Genomic DNA, 18,825 nt, shown 5'->3' with positions numbered 1-18,825 from the left:
AACACAAGTGGTGAAAGTTTAAAGATATTCATTTAATTTAACTTTCTAAATACCGCTAAATGTGAAAACACTGGCTGACTTTTAGAATGTATTTTTGCCAGACTACAGAGTAATTTATTACAATAGATATAAACATAATAAATCAGTCCAGAATCCTTACAACTGTAATGCGGAAGACATGACATCTCAACATTAAGATCCCTGAGGGATCACCAGGGATCTCTCAAATGAAATGGAAATATAAACTCTTCTGAATTAAGATTTATAGACTGTGCTGATTAGGGGAGAGTGAGGTAAGATGAGCCAGTGGGTAAGTTGACCCACCCCTGGTAACCTTGCACGTTTTGTTATGTGACCATAAATTCAGGACATACCCATCTTTTCCATCTTGCTGTGATGTAGAGAAGCACGTGGGAGAAGAGGTAAGTATTTTGTTACACAAAAAACGTTTTGGCTTGTCGAAGTAAATTTTCTGCATAAAATGACTGTTATGTTAAAGCAAATTTATCCAGATCTTAAATGATATGCATGTTCGTGATTTACTAATGTATAAAATCATGTAAATCACTTCACTAAAGATCAGCTTGAATTTCTAAGCTAGCCTGTTTTTTCTTAAATGGTGGTTATGGGGTAAATTAAACCAATGTATAAGCCCAATGTAACATCTTTGGAAAGAGCTACAGCCTTCAATAAAATTACATTTGGATATTTCTTTGAAAGTCTGGCTAACGTAATGGTAGTGAAGGTAACTACATACAACAGTGAAGTAAATATACAAAAAAACTGATACTATACATATATTTACCAGCTATATCTTGGTATATTAAGGAATGTCTAATGGCTAACAATTTATAATAATAATAATAACATTTTTTTTATTTCTTGGCGCTGTTCTACACCCAAGGTCACGTACACAAAAGGAAAATAAATAAATAACTAAATAAATAAATAACACAAGAGTTAAAAAAAGATTAAAAGACATTGAGATAAATTTTTTTCCATTACTTAAGGTTTAACTATTCTGATTATCCTCATTGTTCTTGCCTTTGTTTTACAGGCATACATTCCCGCTAAACACGATTCATAATGTTGACAAAACAGGTGTAACTACAGTACAGACACCGAAGCAGGTAGTGGCAGAAAAAGGAAAGAAGCAAGTAGATGCCATCACATCTGCTGAAAGAGGCAAACTTGTGATTGTGGTCTGTGCAGTCAATGTGACTGGTAATGCAGACCCTCCCTACCACCAGAATCAATTGGTACCTCCACCAGATCAGTGTGGATCACTGAAGACACTTTAGTTGAGTTACTTGAACATCTGGTTCAGCAGACCAAGTGCTCCCCTGACCTGCCACTGCTGCTAATCTTGAATAACCATGAAGCCCAAATTTCACTTAAGGCTTTGGACATTGCAAAAACAAATGGTATTCTTATGCTCATAATTAGACCCCACACATCCCATTGCCTGCAACCTCTGGATAAGAATGTGTATGGACCATTTAAGACCTATTACAGCAGAGCTCTTGATGGTTGGTTGAGATCCAACCCAGGCAGAACAGCCAGCATATATCAAATACCTGGCTGCGTGAATGATGATTTTATGTCAGCAAAGACACCACAGAATTCCTCCTCTGGATTTAGATCCACTGGGATTTTCTTTTACAACAGAGATGTCTTCTCAGGCGTAGAGTTTGAGCTATCCATGGTATCAGACAAGCCCAACCTGGAGCAGCAGCCCACAGTTGCACATGATGCACCCACGGTTTCGATCCCTCTTTCTACTGAGCTACCTTAACCCGTCCCTGCACATGCCGCATGTGTGTGCTTCGCCAAGTGACACAAATTCACACCCCAATCATGCTCATGTATGTCTCCTAGTGAGATTCTACCTTTACCCAAGTCAACAACCCGGGAATCAAAACAAGACGAAAATGTGTGAAGACAAGAATTTAGTCTAACATGCATTTCTTTGGACGGTGGGAGGAAGCCGGATAGAACCCACACATATGCAACACATGCAAACTCCACACAGAAAGGCCATCGTCCCCAGGTTTGCACCTGCCCCCCAGCTGAGGCTTTAACCAGTGACCTTCTTGCGGTGAGGCTGCGGTCCTAAGTTAAAATAAAGGTATATGTTTCATTATATGTCTGTGTAATTTTTCCTTTCCTCCAAGACAACACAAGTAAAAAGTGGCTCATATTATCCTATCTCCCTATGGAAAATAAAGAATATCCAATACAAAATATTCCAACATTCAACAAATTTTGGTAAAAACTTAAATGATTTACAACAGATGATATATGAAAGTTTTTCATGCTATACCAAAAGTTGTATTGAAATCTCTCATGAATTCTGTCAAAATGTTCCATTTTTATCCATTGAGTAGTGGTATATTCTCTGGTTAAGTTGATTTTAATTAATATAATGTCACATGATTTGTTTAAAATGGTTTAATAGATTAATAAGGTTGGGTGTCGTCTGCATACAAATGAATATTTATCTGGGAGGCGTTTGGCTCATCTGGCTGGGCAATGCCTTGTGTGCAGAAGCTGCAGCTCCTATATGCAGCCAGTCTGGGTTTGTGGCCTGGAAAAGGGCCTTTCTCTGAATGTCACTCCCTCTCTCCCTGGCACCCCTTCCCAGACTACTTTGCAATTTTAGTTTGTCTTATTCTTTGCATTGTAATATTTCCTTTCTTTATTTATCTACTTATTCTATTTTTCTATTCATTTTATTTTCGTATTTTTATTTTACCTTCCCTTTATTAAGCGAAGTTGTTTGTGGCTATTTTTTTTTCTTATTTGACTGTGTTCAATATTTTTTTAGCATTACATTCACAGTTCAGTAGTTTATCTGCCAAAGGTTTCTAAATCCAGATTGATAATATATAAATAAAGTCCTACAACACTTATTGATTAAGCGAAGACATATCCGGGAAACTAAAATATTAAATTTAATTTGAGTAAACCACGGCTAAACAATGTGGAGTTTTGACCTTACAAATATGGCCGCCAAGTCGTAAAGGGTTCGTCACGTCCGGCTCGTGCTCAAAGGAACTACCAATATGAGCCGCTCGCTTCCGGTAATGCCTCCTTTTCGGCAGCGGCTACTTCCTCGCCAACATGCCAGTAAGTGTGCACGGGCCACAGCAATACGACAATTTCCATATTTATCTGAATGTTAGAGAGCCATCAAGGAGATCAGCATCTACATGAAACATTAGCGAGTCAAACGGAGGCAGTTTTAGCCGGTTTAGATGAGTTTTAGGCACAGTTTTTAAGCGAAATGTGCGCACATTGCGAGCGCATTGTGACACAAGATGGCTGCGCGCACACCGCAAACATGACGCCAGTTCAACTGAGCTTCTTAATAGAAATAAAAGTCAAACAAAAACAATCACACTTTCCTTTTGATTGTTATTCATATGTTTACGGTTTCGGTAGTTATTTAGTAACTATGCAAAGTTTTGTGCGAGATTGGCGAAAATGCGCAGTTTCTTATCTAATCCAAGTAATGCAGGCCAACACAGGAGCCCGAATAGGCCAACGTAGCAGTCCTGAAGCTGAATTAAACAAATCTAGGTTTTTCTTTAAAAGCTTTGAAGGAATTTAACGTAGTCATCGCACGTTTATTCAATATATATATTTTCATTGGTCACGAGCATAGTTTCCTCCAGGGTTTCTTCTGTTGATGAAATTCTTTTGTTCACGATCACATTCGCTCATATTTCATTTATCCTCCAACGCAGCTCGCAAAAGACTTGTTGCACCCAACCCCAGAGGAGGAGAAAAGGAGGCACAAGAAGAAGCGTCTAGTTCAGAGTCCTAACTCTTACTTTATGGATGTAAAATGTCCAGGTACAGTTTTATGTACACAGATGAGTGCATTTTTCAGAAACATTAAATATTAAGTTTATTCATGACTGATTGCAAAGTTAACTGATTTTTTACTCTAGGATGCTACAAGATCACGACGGTGTTCAGCCACGCTCAGACAGTCGTGCTGTGTGTGGGCTGTTCAACAGTCCTGTGTCAGCCCACTGGAGGAAAAGCACGTCTCACAGAGGGTTAGTATCAACCTGCACTCCTGTTATTAACAGTTAGGCTCATGTGTAGCCCAGTATCACTTTGTACAAATGAGCCAGTGTTGCATCAATACCTCGGCATGCTACTTTTGTAACGTAAACGTTTGTTCTTTTTGATTAAGGCTTCTTGGCATTATCCCAAAGTAATGTATTTTAAAAGAAAGATGCAATGAATGATATTTTTGAGATGAAGCAACAACCCTCAGTCAGACTTGTATTGCAGGGTTCTTGGACTAAAAGAGCAATAATTTAGCACCATGCATGCAGCAGCTTTTTCCCAGTTTAAGCTGTCGTTTAATCATCTACCAGGTCTTTTCATTTATAAGGATTCTTCCACATCACCTTTTTTCTAAATCTTGAAATAATGACCAGTTGTCTTTGCGCCTCTATTTTTGATGCAAAACTTGTCATTAATTTTATATGAGCCCATACTGGGTTTAATCTTTCAGGAGACAATGCGGTTCATAAGCATTTCGGTGCACTTTGAAGATGGATGTTCATTAAACATTTTTATTACTAATTTATCATTGGAAAGCGATGACATAAACCAGACCTCTAGTTTTAAACATTTTAGAGCCATTATTTGACTCAAGTATTTGGCCGCACTGCTAAGTGACTGGACTTCCTCTATCATGGTCTTCCAATCTCATTCCAGTGCCAGATCAACCTCAGTTTGCAGAAGGGTTGAGCTACATCACTGGCTCCCCCCTTTCGAAGGCTGAGAACACACATTTATCCTTCAGCGACTGTCCCATTTGGTTTAGTGTAGCTTAATCCTGTGGTGTAAACACTAGTGTAGCCTCATTTCATTCCCATTATTAATGTAAAATAAGGTGGTCTTTCAAAAGATGTTGACCTAATCAGTCACATGATGGAAAAAGCGTATCAGCACTGTGCTAGACAATAGCAACGTGCACTGCATGCAGTAATTCTGTCCCATGAGGCGCTCTTTAGTCAGCAGCGTACTCACTGCCATTGTCTCCTCCCACAGGGTGCTCATTCAGGAGGAAGCAGCACTAACTGTTCTCCTCAGAGCTGAAAAGGAGAGGAGGGGATGGACCGGTTGATATCAGCGTTTGCTGCATCCGAGGCAGCGGCAGTGCCCGTTGAAACCAGACCAGAAGACTGAACTGAGCAGCAGATGGATTTCCAGTGTTCATGTTAACAGATCAGTTGTTGCTGTAATTCCACTCTCCAACCCTGTCTCTCTTAATAAAATATTGTTTTGGCTAAATGAATGTATGGTGTGTGGTTTCTGCTGATAAAGACTCATTTAATACCAGGGCAGCAGTCTCAGAGCAAAGTAATTAAAATGCATCTTTATTATAGTACAATACTTAACTGGTGAAATGCAGATTTTGTTACAGAATCAGAAAAGTGCGTTGTTACAGATGAAGTTGCTCACTAACACTTCTCTCAAACTAGAGTGAAAAATCTTGTTAAATAATTTGAAACTGTGAAATGAAAATTATGAGTACATGGTGATAGTGACATATTTTATTAAACTGAGCTATAAGGTGTCAGTAATGTATGATCAACTGTTTGGTCTGATATGGTCATGTGGCCTTCTAAATGTAAAGGTTAGAAACTGTCAAAATTGTCATAAATAAGGAAGATGAAGTGTTTTTTTTGCTGGATTATGTTAACAGCTGTGGCAAAGCACCCTAATTCCAAAAATCAGCTTCTCTCAGTGATGGGGCCAAATTCAGAATTTTTAAAAAAGCACCCATGACAACTTTCTGGACACCCAATGATAAAAATTCTAAATGTATGGCTTGAAAAATATATTACACCTAATAAATAAGGAGGATAAAGTGGTTTTTGGTGGATTCAGTTCACTGTGGTAACAAAGCACCGACATGACCAAAATTAGCTTTCCTCATTGTGAAAATGGCAAATTTGGATTTTTAACATGGCATGAGTAATGACTTTGTTATTAATGCGTTAAAACAAAGTTAACCCGATAATGTTTATTATTTTTTATTTTGTACAATGATCTGAGGACCCTCTGAAATTATTTGGGATGGAGATGGGATTACAATAAAATTAAGTTTAGACTAGTTTCTACACTTTTACTACAGAAAATGGGTCTATGTGTGATTTTAATGATAGTGTACATGTTTTTACAACCTTCAGATTGTTCTGACCACAGATCTGCCCACTTTAAACAGTACAATCATGATAATAGCTTCATCATAGGTTTAAAACTCCATGAGTGTCTCAAGAATATATGTTTGCCTTCTCCGTCACCTACATCCTCTCTACTGGTCTGTTCCACTCATGCTTGCACACTCCTTCACCTCCCTCTCCCGGAGCAAGTGGCGGATGGAGGAGTTCTGTGTTGACAGAGTGCTGGAGAGGAGTGGCATCAGGCTCCTGAAGCCCTCCCTCAGCTCCTCTACGTGTTTCTCCAGGCTGTGGATGTGCGTGTCCAGCTCTCCTCTGCAACCCTGCACCTCTGCCAGGACGTCATACATCAGGCTCTGCATCTACATTGAAGTTTTTGTAAGGAAGAGACAAATTAAGTACTGAAGAGTTGTTATTGTACAGAGGTTGTGACAGCCTCGCTCACCTTGCAGAAGTCCACGAGTGTGTTGGTCTGATCTGCAAGTATCTTCTTTTCCATTTTCACTCTCCGCAGCCTGAAGACAAAATAATTCAATGTTGCGGGAGTTTATTACTAAATTACACTCACAGACACAAAAGAATAATCATGGTTTGGTAGAAAAATAACATCTACTGCAGCTTCTAAGTGTTGAGTGTTATGTCTTCAGTCGAACAAATGTGAGAAAAACATTAAAGTTCTTTAAAAACAGTATTCCTCATAGAAGGAGTGGAAAAGGATTTGTGTGTAACACATCAGTGAATCAATCAAGAACTGGATTTAAGTGTGTTGGAGTGCATAAAAGACAAAGGTGCAAGTCTAAATTGGGCTGTAGTGTTGCTCAGTCCATCAGATGACTCGTCCTGCATTAACAGCTGGTGTGACCATATGGGATTTCTGTGGGAAACTTTAGTCAAGCTCTGCAACACAGAGTTACATTCACTCATGCTACTTAAACTTTACAGTGGAAAAAATGAAGCTGTATGTTAACCTTTCCCAGAGTCTGCAGTGACTTCACTGGACTCAGGAATGTCTGGTATGGGCCATCATAGAGAAGAAACATCTTTTGTGGTCAGACCAATCCATTTTTGTTGTAATAAATAGAAGCTGTGTGCACTGGATTAAAGATAAGAAGAACCATCCTGATTATTATCAGCAACAAGTCCAAAAGCCAGGCTCTGTGATATTATTGGGTTGTATCAGTGTTGTGGACAAAGCTCATTTCCACTTATGTGATGTCACCAATAATGCAGAAAAAATCATTTAGATTTTACAGCAGCATATTGCCTTCAAGAGGACATATCTTACTCAGGGATGTCTATACATTTTTAAATGAGACAAAAGTACATTCTGCACACTTTACAAAGGCTTGCTGGAGGAGGAAAAGGGTAATGGATTAGGCTGCATGCAGTCCCAGTCTGTCCCCAATAACAATTGTGAAATCAAAAATAACCCAAGTCTGTTGCACAACATAAGAATTGTTTGTAGGAAGAATAGGACAAAAAAGGGAAAAGGAATTAAATGCAAATGAAGTGTTGGCAGCTATTTATTTAGTTTAAAAGATGTATGTGATTTATCTTTAATTTTTTTCTGATTTGGAGCTGTATTTGACAAACACAATCTCAATTTATTTTTATTATGTGGCTTTGAAGGACAAGTACAGCAATGAGCTAATATGAAGGATGTTGTATAGTTTATAATTCTTTATGCAACATTAAGAAATATTTAATATCAGCAAACACCGGATATCACAAGCTGGTTCCCAAACCAGAGCCGCTGATAAAAAGCAGTAAATACTACGTGACGAACTGAGAAATGTTAGACATGAGATTTAGATGATTTTCCTTTAAATTTATGGCCCTACTTGAGTTGTTTGTTTCAGAGCCCAACAAAATATCACAAATGCATCCTTAAAATCACAGTGAAGTTGATTTACATTTTAGATTTACATGTGGTGAGTGACATAAAAGGTAGGCCAAGGTATGGGAAGTGTGATTGAGTAATATAAATACTTTAATTACAAGGTGAGCTCTGGTGTCTTGTAAAATGAGGACAATTTAAAAAAGCTTCATCTGAAGGTTTTTGTCTTACTGGTGGATGGCCAGGAGCAGCTTCCGCTGGTGCATGCGGACTCTGGTGTGGTCTCTTTCTCTTGACAGCTTAGTGTGCTTGTAGATAAGCCAAGTCTCTCTCAGCACATTTGCTGCAGCAATTTTTATCTGGTGAATAACACAGAGAGTTATTGCATATTTATGCACAAGTGCACTTTTTACAGCCTATGCTAAATAACACCAACAAACATATACCCTCATATGCTATGATCAATTGACTCATACTCTATACTCACATCTAAAAGAGATGTAAAATTGCTTGTGTCAAGGTCATGCATGCCACTTAGAGCAGTATAAAGAAAACATGACTATAAGATGCGGCTAATTTATACTGAAGCCAAGCAACCTTTTTTCAGCCTTATAGATTTTGATTTGCTTCAATATCAGTTTCAAACAATATTATATACTTTTGGAAAACATGACAAAAACAGGAAGGTTATAAGGCATTTTTAATTAAAATTTCTTCTTTAAATATACTCATGCTGAATCATATACTGGCATTCACCGTCTTGGAGATGTGGGAGTCCATCATGAAATTGTGGACGTGTTTCTCAGCTCTGGTCAGCTCCAGCTTTCTGGCAACCACTGCCACCACCAGCACTGTGCAGCCTGCTCCCTGTTAGGGAGAGTTTGGGGTTCATGCTGTGATTTGCACACAGGATTTGAGCCAATCTAACTTGGAGTTGCTAAAGAGCAATCTGACTCACCATGATTCCAGTGAGGAGGCAGATGCTACGACCACAGTAAGTGTGAGGGACCACGTCTCCATAACCAATAGACAAGAAGGTGACAGAGACCATCCACAAAGCCTCCATGTAGTTGCTGCTTAAGTCTCTGTAGTTGTGGTGTCTGTAGAGATAGAAATGACTCAAAGTTCCTCTCTGACTTTGTATTGACACTCTGTGATGACTCTGTTCCAGTTTGGTCCTCTGCTGGTCTGAAAAGTTGTCATACTGAATTTATCTGCTCTACTTTTACTGCGCTGATGACTTTTACTTACCCAGACCCTGTTTATGCTGCATTTAATATAAAATATCAATATTCCTATTACCAGCATCAGTATCCTCCAGCTGGTGGAGATAAATTGTGTCTGTGAGAAAACAGGATTTATTACTGCAGCAGAAACATTAAATTAAGGCTGTAAAATGCTGCTTAAAAGTTTTTTTTAAAATATATATTACTGCATAAATAAGACTTAAATCATCACCTTATTTTCACATAAGGCCCAAAAGTAGTTCCACCCAGCTAAGAGAAAAAATGATCCAAAATATACATCTATAATATGCATGGTAAAAATATACCATCTTTTCTTTTGTTATGGTGTGACCTCCATGTGCAGCAAATATTGCAAATAAATCTTGCTAGTAAATGTGGATCAGTCCTGCATATCAGCACGGAGGATATTTAGTGGATTTCTCAGTACAGAGCCGACCCAGCTCCTCAATGCTGGCCAGTTTTCTCACATGAACTGCTCAATTTAGGCTCTTCCGCAACAGTTAGATCAACATTAAGGCTTTGATTTGGTGATTCCAAAACATGAACTTTATTTCTTTTTTAACAAAATTTCTCACTGTTTAGTTTCAGTTCATGATCAAATATCACCATATTTACCTCCACCATGTTTAACAGGTGGAAGAAGATCCTGGAATAGAGGGTAACTGTTGTTCTTGATTTCCTTAATTTGTGGACAGCCTGTCTGAATATTATTAATGATGTTAAAACACTTCAGAGATGATTTCAAAAGCTTCTCTGGCTTGATGAGTATGAATTGTTTTTCTTCTGATGTCCCCAAAAATCTTCTTTGTGCTTTGAGAAACATACCACCGGTATGATTTGTTGAAGGTCATACACTGATTAATTGATCCATGTTTTTTCATTTTTCTTTCTATAAAACAAGCAACCTACTCACACCTGAAAACCATTAATTCAACTTTAATTTTAGAGTTAACTGTTAATCTTAAAGGCTCACAAACTTTTCCCATTCCCCAATATTTGATACAGTATCAACTGTATCTTATCGTATCATGACCAGGTATCATATGTATTTCTTATCTTTTTATGTGATAAGTTATTTAGGTCAAGCATTCAGGATTTACAAACTTCCATGTACCACCTTATATTTGCCAGAAACATGATGACTGTGAGAACTGGTGGAGAAGCATTAAACACACAGAGTTACCTCTCACAGACATGTAAGCCCCAAGCTGCCACAATCCAAAGAGAAACGCTGAAAATCATCAGCACAGTCCCAGGGTATGTCGTCATTAGTGTTTTCCCCACAAACCGGGTGTTGAAGTGGATCTGGAGAGCACAAACGTGATGCATTACGTCAGAATTTTGACAGCAGTGACCTACTTAGTTAGACTATTTAGGATAGCACCTGCCAGATTATCCTTACATAATACTGAGGAGATGAGGGATAAGAAAACTTGTTTCCAATCTGGCTTGATACATTTGGTTTGGTATTCTAGAGGAGGGTGGGGCAAAGGTCATTTTCATCACTACTAAATAGCATTAATAAGGGAAAGGATTAGTCAGGTGGATATATTCTGGAAAAGAAAGTAGACACGTGAAGAAGAGCTAGAGAGGGCCATTATTGCCACGTAATAATCAGTAAGATTTATAATAGCAAAACTGATGATCAGTTTTACATTTCTGCAGACAAATGGATGGTGCATGAAATATATATAAAGAAAGGCCAGAGCAATTATTGTTCATAGTAAACTTATCTATATTATATCTTATAAATTATGTCTTGCAGTAGGTCTCTGCCCACTACCACACTTCTTAAACAAAGTCTCTAATTCTTCTCCTCTCTTCAATTGCTGTTATAATCTCATTATAGTGCTGCCCAAGCTTTCAAAGCAGGGAGTCCACAGGTAACCTCCTACCTTGTTCAGTGCTCCGATGCTGCGGGAGGCAGTGTCTGTGAAGAGGCGGCTGTGCAGCATCATGGAGCGACCCAGCAGGTACAGCCTCAGGAACATAGGCAAAGCCAGCATGATCTCCAGCTCTGTCTCTGACAGCGACATGCGGGTCTTCTGGAAATACACCAATAGCCCCACTGGATAGGGATGAATGGCAGTTACTGCCAGCTCCACAGCTATCAGAGCCAAACGGTCTGTTGTCATGGCAATCCGCCAATCCTCGGCACCAATGTCATGAACGTAGAGCTGCCACAAGGTTTAAAAGAACATGTTGTGGTCAAGTCAAGTATACAATAACACGTTTTCACTAATTTTGCTGTTTAACATGTTTCCCTGATCAGTAAACAGTAACTTAAAATGAAACTGTTAGAAGTTTGAAAACCAGTAAAAGCTAACTTTAAGAGGTACAAAACCCAATTAGAAGTGATTTTTGTTTCATATGTGGCTGCTGACTAGATAGTATTTTTCCACTGATGTACAGAGACATGTGCAGTATAAGTTTAGACTTGTGCAAAGAAGAAAAAAAAACACAGATTACATAATGGTACAAAGCTGAATCACCTGCACCTCGCAACAGTGGTATGCTACGATGAGGCAGAGCAGGATAAGTGTAGATACACTGATGACTGACTTGAGTGAAAGGGAGTAGATGGAGCTCTGTGGGAGACAAACACACATAAACATACACATAAATATATACTGTATTACATCACCATCAGTTGATGATTGTCATGTCAAAGGTCAATCTATAAAATGACATCAGCAATCTGATGTAATCTTAAACTTCTGTGAAAATTAATGTGTCCAGCTGCTTGATGCAGTGAATTTATTGTGTTTCCTGCTGTTTGTGATCAAACAAAGGATAGTAACTGCAAACTTGTCATGTGATATGTTGTCTTTGATGACTTTCTCAGGGCTCTTACAAGCCAGAAGTCCTCTGACCTTGCTGTAGACACTCCAGGAGAGTTCTGTCTCCATCACCATCATCACTACTCCAAATAACCCCACTGCCAGGGCACAGTCGTTCAGCTGCTGCCTCCTCAGAAACAGAGCCCTCCTATGGACCAACCGCCAGCCGATGTTGCGGCTCCTCCAGTATGGGTCATTCTTTGCATCCTCTTTGCGTTTTGGGCTGTGTTGAGGACTGTGGGTAGGGCTCGAGCTGGGATACTGGGCTCCTGGCAGCGGTCCTATGGTCACACCAGGGTGCTGATGACAGGGAGATTCCTTTTGCTGCTGCTGGAGGTTTTCATCCTTGCTGGTGATGATTATCTCTGGGAGAATCTGCTGTTCATGCATTTCTAGAGAAATATTACTTGACTTACGGCGCCCGAGACTATCAACATCCCTGACATGTAGGCATGACCTGATGGGCCTCTTAAAGGGTGATTCACAGAGAGAAATGGGCATATCTGTGAAAGATGTGATCTTCTCATGGAGTCTGTGAGGTCCTGCATTGTTGGCTTTGCACTGATGATTACGCTCCTTCTGTCCTTGGTTTAGTTTTTTTTCCCTTTTATCTGAACTTTTCTCACATTTCTTCTCTTTTCCTTTGGTTTTGTCTTTCCTGTTGACACGAGGAGAAGATGTGACATAGAGGTGGCCATTGTATAAAGGTGTGGTAGCCATGGCCTGGGTCCTGTCCAGCCACACAGTGTGATCGACTGAGGTTTGTACCATGCGATGTATCCCACATTGTGGTGGACAGGACTGAGGCAGGAGAGTCATTCCTGTTCGGAGGAGGGGTCGCTGGTCCTCCATCTCATTACCATCTACCACTGAAGAGTTCATAGAAGGGGAATGTTCCATGATGATGAGGCTCTTTAAAAGATGCTTGAACAGAGAAGGAAAGAGGGAGGCAGATGATAATATTAGACAAAGCCAGCAAAGCAGTGAATACAGCTTGAACAGATGGCAACAACACAGTGAATGAAAATTACATCTGAAGTTTCGCTCATGAGAAGCTTAGTGAGCCGAGATTTTCAGTATTTTTCACATCTGTTAAAATCACATATGCTGACTTTTATTAATCTTTCATTCAATGATTTTGTCACAGCTTTTTTTTTTTTTCTTTTTAATATAGAACAGCTGGAAAACATCAAAACAAGCACATAAAGTATTGAGTTCCAAATATCAAAATTCTTTTCCTTCTACATTTTAAGTCTTACCTTATTGTCCAGTCTCAGATCTTCAAACAATTCAATATGAGTAAAAAAAAATACCTTAAATCTTCAAGAGACAACAGTTTTTTTTCTGGTTATTTTCACTAAATTTACTCAGATTTATACTCCAAAAAGGTCATATTGGGCTGAATTAGACATTTTCATGTAAACTCCTTGAAAAGATCCATTTTTTTTGTTAGAAACGTAAAGCTAACCAGAGCAAAAGCTACAACAGAAATGAAGTTGAAGAAATTCACATCAAAATATCCCAGAAGTCCTGAGCCCTCTTCATACAGGAACTTTCTAGCAATCCAGTGGCAGCCTCAGCATCACAGAGCTCCTCCCATTGAATGACCTGAAGCTTACAAACTTCTTCTGCACACGAAGACATGCCAGGTAAATACTCATCCATATCCATCACATCAGCAGACACTCGTTCAGCCGTGTTTCCTGCCCTGTGACTGTCTACAGTCAAGGCATCTTCCTTAAAGCTGAGCGAGGGGGGCGGAGGGCTTAATGACTGCAAATACTTTAAGTTGCAAATGTCAAAGACAGGGTCATCTGTCAGATTTTTTCAGCTGGGATTGGCAGACTTCATCCCCTCCTACATGTGTGTCTATTTGCAAGGATATGCATGTAGAGAGGACTTGTCCCAAAATGGAAACATTAAGATTATTTATTTGTTTTTTTTTTGTTAGTTTTTTTTTTTTTTTGTTTTTACCAAGTCTGCTCAGAACTGCTGTTTGATTTAATTTGTAATCTCATTAATTAGTGTCACTACTGTCATGAATAAAGTGTGTTTTATAAAATTAAAAAAGAGTGATCTTAATCATTGAACAATCTTATATATCAGTGCAGCAGATTAGTACTGAGGTTTAATCAAGTGAAACAGATAGTGTACTTATGAGCTTATGAAATTTCAAATATGTCACCAGCATCGAGCAATATGTACAGAGCAGAATGGTGTATTAAGCATTAAAGTCATAACAATGACACTCAGCGTCATGAATTTATCTAAATCCTTGTGACAGATGGGTCCACAGATAATAGAGCTCGCTCCCGGTGGAAAGACCCAAGGAGCAAAGGGTGGAGGCAGCATGACCGGGTAGTAGCAGGATAAAGAACGGTATTATCTAATCTGAAGACAACGTGTATGTAATGATGGGTAGAGAGAGAAGAAGAGTGGAGCGGGTCACTGTGTAGGTACTCTTATCAGCCATTCTGATTCTGACTACCTTAAACATTTATCTGGTTATTAAATGAATTGCTTGTGATAAAACTTCTACTCTACTCTGACACTTGGCCAGATGCTGCTGTCTGGATTCTTTATTTTTATGTTCTGCTGCGAGCTTCTAACTGTCGGTGCCTCTGAACACAACTGTCAACACCAAATCCTCGTGGATGGTTTCTGGTGCTATCTCTCACCCTCACAGAGAAAAGGACTCTAAAATAAGACTATTTGCTTTGCTGAAATAGAGTAAAACTGTTTCTAATCTCTCTCTGCTCAAGTTACAGAAGCCACAAATGTTCTTAAATTATGTTGTCCTAAATTATGCACATCTGCAAGGCTTCAAATTAATTCAAGCCTCCTGCCAAGGGCTTGCAAATCCAGGCTGCTGTAGCTGGAAGCTGAGTATCAATTCTTCTTGGCTCAGTGGCCGGCAGCCAGCACATCTTCAGTTAGTCTCCTCTACTGCAAATCCTCCTCTGAAAGTTAAGAAAGTGAAATAAATCCGGGATATTTTGAGACCACTAATTGCTGTGGCTGGAAAATGGCAAATCTGCTTCATGGCCTGAATCTTCTGAGTGTGCCAGTTTATCTTGTGGTCAGGTTAATTGCTTCAGTCTAATCTGTTGGGAAATGTTAGTTAAAAGATGAACATGTCCCACTTGGATGCATAAAGGAATATAAAATATAGGGGTTTTAAAATGTTAGGGGTATGATAAAAATTGAACTGGGGCAGATTTGGATGTAAAAACAAATGTGATATAAAGAGTTGGTTATTGCTCTCATGGTGCTAGCCAAATTTAGAAGCGTGCCAGATTTAACATTTCTAACTTTACTTTCATTTTTCCAGTTTTCTTCATTCTCTCCCTTTATAATCAATGTGTAATGAAATAATGAATACAAACATCTTTAGATGTCAGTGGATGAAGCTGATGAAGGCAGGCAGCGTTTTATCATGTTTCTCACAAGCAAAACAGGGTCATTATAGATAACATGATTACAGCAACCATTTTTTTTCCATTAACCACTGAACATTAGATAAAAGAGGAAAAACTTAACTTTGAATTATGTAATTCTTGGAGTTAAGCATGATGTGGTCAAAGCAGCTCCAGGTTATTTTACATGCACCTTCTTCACTCTACATCAAACACTCAGTAAAAACGAGATCTTTGATTCTATCTCAGAGTTGGCTTTTCCAGTGTGTACTGGTATACTAAATGTAAACAGAAATGAAGAACTAGCAGGATCATTACAGGCCTAACTGTGTACACGGTATGGTTGTCTTGTTCCTCTACAACTTCATGTTGCAACTTGTCTATTAGATAAATAAGGCAGGGAAAACCTATAGAACAGGGATCTTGAACTCTGGTCCTTGAGAGGCACTGTCTCCCAGGTTTTAGATGTTTCCCTGCTCCACCACAGCTGATTCAAATGAAATTGATCCAAGAGTTTGTTGTCAAATTCTGCACAATGATTCGTTCATTCTTATCAGATATGTTGAAGCAAGGAAACACCTAAAGCCTACAGGACAGTGGCCCTCAAAGGCCAGAGTTTGAGATCCCTGCTGTATCGTGTGGGTTATACTGTCTAGAATTGTTTAGAATTTTAAATTTGTTTAAAAAACAGGGTTGGATAATGGAGTTGGACATGAGATTTATCAGTCACTCAATCAGACTTAGATTGTACATCATATTTTATACAAACTAAAGTCAAAATTTCTTTTGAGGTTGTTGACGCAAAAGACAGCAGACTGAATAAAAAGAACCACCTACTCTTACTCTGCTTCAATCACATCCAACCCAAAAGCACTAGTGGACTGTGCTTTGAATTAGGAAAAAAAAAAGACAAACAAACAAAAAGACGCTAAAGAACTGATGACCAGAGTAAGCATTATTATATTTAGATAGCTCAAATTTACAATGAGAAACACTAGAGGCCTGTAAAATCATTACAAAATACAAAATAAAAAAATAGTTCACAGGCTGCATGAGAGATAAAATAAACAGACACACCAGAAAATAAAACAAAGAAATTTGTGTATAGATAGACTTTAATTAGAGACCAGATAGAAAGTATTGTACAGTGAAAATAAACCAATATAACAAAAAGTAAAGCCAACTTGATTAGATTTTATTTTAGATAAAGAGACAAATAAACAACTAAAACTGCTGGGCAAAGCAAAGCATATTTATTGGTATAAAATGTTCTTTGAATGTTAATTTATCTTCTATCAGCAATTCAGAAAACTTAGGAAATGCTCCTGATCTTGTTCTCTCAGAGTAAACTGTCAGATACTGACAGAGACACAGTTCAGCACCATGGACAGGGGTATTGATGCTTGATTAATGGTCAGTAATGAACAAATGAGTCAGGAAACAAACATTTAGCTTGACAATGCTTTCTTCTGCTGTGCTCGTTCTGCTGTCAGGGATAGGAATTGGCTGGTCCCTTTCCAGATTTAGTTAGGTAAATAAACCCAAATAAACTGGGAGTTTCAGAGGTAATCTTCAGTTGGCTAAAATATTATATGCATTTATAACTCTTTGAATCAATTTGGAGGATTTTTAAACTTCTAGAAAAGCTTTCCTGAGCTAACAACTCAGTTCCACTATGTGATATTTTATTGGATTACAGTCCACTTTTGTCTTCCTCTGTGGCTTGCTGTGACAGGACGTAACTGAAATCTATCAGAAGAGAACTTCATCTACTTAACTCCACTCTGCACAAAAAAAGCCACTCTGACAAAAATCAGACATCACGGCCGAGAGCATGTCTGTGCTGGTTATGTCGATAAGATCCTATTAGTCGGAGGCGACGTATCAGCGCAGGAGGAGGCCTAATCCAATCAGCAGAGTAATTAAAAACACACAGCACAGCAGCTGCGATGGCTGATGGCTGCATTGTCAGAGGTGGCTTTCAGCATTTAGCAGAGGGAGGAGATGAGTGGTGGTCATACCAGATCAGAGCAGTGGTCATCACTGCTGCTGAGTAAGTAGTCACAGTACAGCAAATGTTTAGACCATTAGAGGCATATTACACATGATGATCGTGATTCTATTTTTTTTATCTTCCATCATCATCATTAATGGGGTTTTAATACACTTGTTGCTAAGCTTTCATTCAGTTGGTATCTTCTTTATCTGGTCTCTACCTTCTGCTATTTAGTCCACTTCTTTGTTAATTAAGACCACCACCTCACTCCTCCCTAAGGACGCTCTTGCTTCTGTTGAGCTTCACCCAGGGTGCACTTGGAAAGCAAACCACCAGATGTCACCAACGCTTCAGTGCCCCCAATCAGTATTTTTATGAAGCTTAATGATTTTTGTTTTGGCTCTGTGTCACACTGATGCTTGGTGCAAAAGATCACAAAAAGGAGGAGGTTTTTATTTTTTAAAAAATCAGCACATCAGTTTTGCACATAATATAAGCAGTAATGTAATAATGCAGCCATACAGCAGCAACAGGGTGCTCCTCTCTATATAGAAGCACATTTTGTGTCCTCACACCACACTTGGTGCAGTTTTCTCTGCTTTTACCGGTGACTCTGCCATCCTTCTTTTCGCCTCTGAGGGCCATTCTCCATCCTTTGTGTGCAGCCGAGCATGAATCTGCAGCTCTGGATTGCTCCGGATGTGTGACAGGCTTCCTGAGAGAGGGGTAATTCCGAAAGGCAGTAGAAGTAATAGGGTAATCTATTATACAGTCCAACTCTTTCTTCCTCCTTTCTTGCCCCCTCCCTCTTCTCCCTTTCCCTCTCCCCCAGTCTTTCAGTTTCTCGCTGCATCTGCCCTTGCATCAGCATTTCATGAGGACAAATGAGAAGTAGAGTTTAACTATGCACATTCCCGTTGTCCTCCTGCAGAGCCCAGCACTTTCTCAATTAAACCAGCGTCCATCTGCCCCACTGATTCAAAGCTCACCCCCCACCACGTGGGGAATGCTTGTACGCACACACACAGACGACACACACATTCACACACACACACAGACGGCTTGCAGCCCAGCAGTGCGTGACCATCATCACAGTAGAGTGTTATCATATGTGGAGCACACACTATTGCATAACGTGCTACACATGTTAACCAGCTGGGATATAGAGCGGCAACATGTAAAGAATGAGGATGAAAGTAAAGCTAATGTAGATTTAAAGAGTAATCCAGCTATTACGATGCAAGAAGAAGGGTCAGCGCAGAGAAATGCTGTTTTTA

General features: G+C 39.2%; 2 protein-coding genes and 1 non-coding gene across 3 annotated transcripts; 2 read left to right on the top strand and 1 right to left on the bottom strand.

Annotated features, from left to right (window-relative positions):
• Nucleotides 1–3,043: 3,043 nt before the first annotated feature.
• On the top strand, nt 3,044–5,319 carry rps27.1 (ribosomal protein S27). Its single transcript, XM_041967026.1, has 4 exons — nt 3,044–3,129; nt 3,750–3,858; nt 3,957–4,067; nt 5,077–5,319. The coding sequence occupies exons 1-4, from the start codon at nt 3,124–3,126 to the stop codon at nt 5,103–5,105; spliced, it is 255 nt and encodes an 84-aa protein (XP_041822960.1). The 5' UTR covers nt 3,044–3,123; the 3' UTR covers nt 5,106–5,319.
• On the top strand, nt 4,686–4,815 carry LOC121628391. Its single transcript, XR_006008163.1, has one exon. It is a non-coding gene; the product is annotated as a small nucleolar RNA SNORA35 (small nucleolar RNA).
• A 993-nt stretch (nt 5,320–6,312) lies between the features above and the next one.
• On the bottom strand, nt 6,313–13,036 carry LOC121628114 (small conductance calcium-activated potassium channel protein 1-like). The gene is made up of 9 exons (XM_041967025.1): nt 12,170–13,036; nt 11,789–11,884; nt 11,192–11,473; nt 10,480–10,601; nt 9,008–9,149; nt 8,806–8,916; nt 8,281–8,408; nt 6,649–6,727; nt 6,313–6,574 (listed from the first exon to the last, which is right to left on the bottom strand). Exons 1-9 carry the CDS (start codon nt 13,034–13,036, stop codon nt 6,347–6,349), a joined length of 2,055 nt encoding a protein of 684 aa, XP_041822959.1. The 3' UTR covers nt 6,313–6,346.
• Between the last annotated feature and the right edge of the window lie 5,789 nt (nt 13,037–18,825).

This window comes from Melanotaenia boesemani, chromosome 17 (genome assembly GCF_017639745.1).
Source record: "Melanotaenia boesemani isolate fMelBoe1 chromosome 17, fMelBoe1.pri, whole genome shotgun sequence".
Taxonomy (NCBI): Eukaryota; Metazoa; Chordata; class Actinopteri; order Atheriniformes; family Melanotaeniidae; genus Melanotaenia; species Melanotaenia boesemani.
This window is presented reverse-complemented; position numbering and strand designations above follow the sequence as displayed.

Coding starts and splice junctions, on each gene's coding strand:
- rps27.1 (XM_041967026.1), top strand. Junction 3,859..3,956: donor TATGGATGTAAAATGTCCAG/GTACAGTTTTAT, acceptor TTTTTACTCTAG/GATGCTACAAGATCACGACG. Junction 4,068..5,076: donor AAAAGCACGTCTCACAGAGG/GTTAGTATCAAC, acceptor CTCCTCCCACAG/GGTGCTCATTCAGGAGGAAG.
- LOC121628114 (XM_041967025.1), bottom strand. CDS start 13,036: ATGGAACATTCCCCTTCTATGAACTCTTCAGTGGTAGATGGTAATGAG. Junction 8,917..9,007: donor GCCTCCTCACTGGAATCATG/GTGAGTCAGATT, acceptor TCTCCCTAACAG/GGAGCAGGCTGCACAGTGCT. Junction 8,409..8,805: donor ACTCCCACATCTCCAAGACG/GTGAATGCCAGT, acceptor GTTATTCACCAG/ATAAAAATTGCTGCAGCAAA.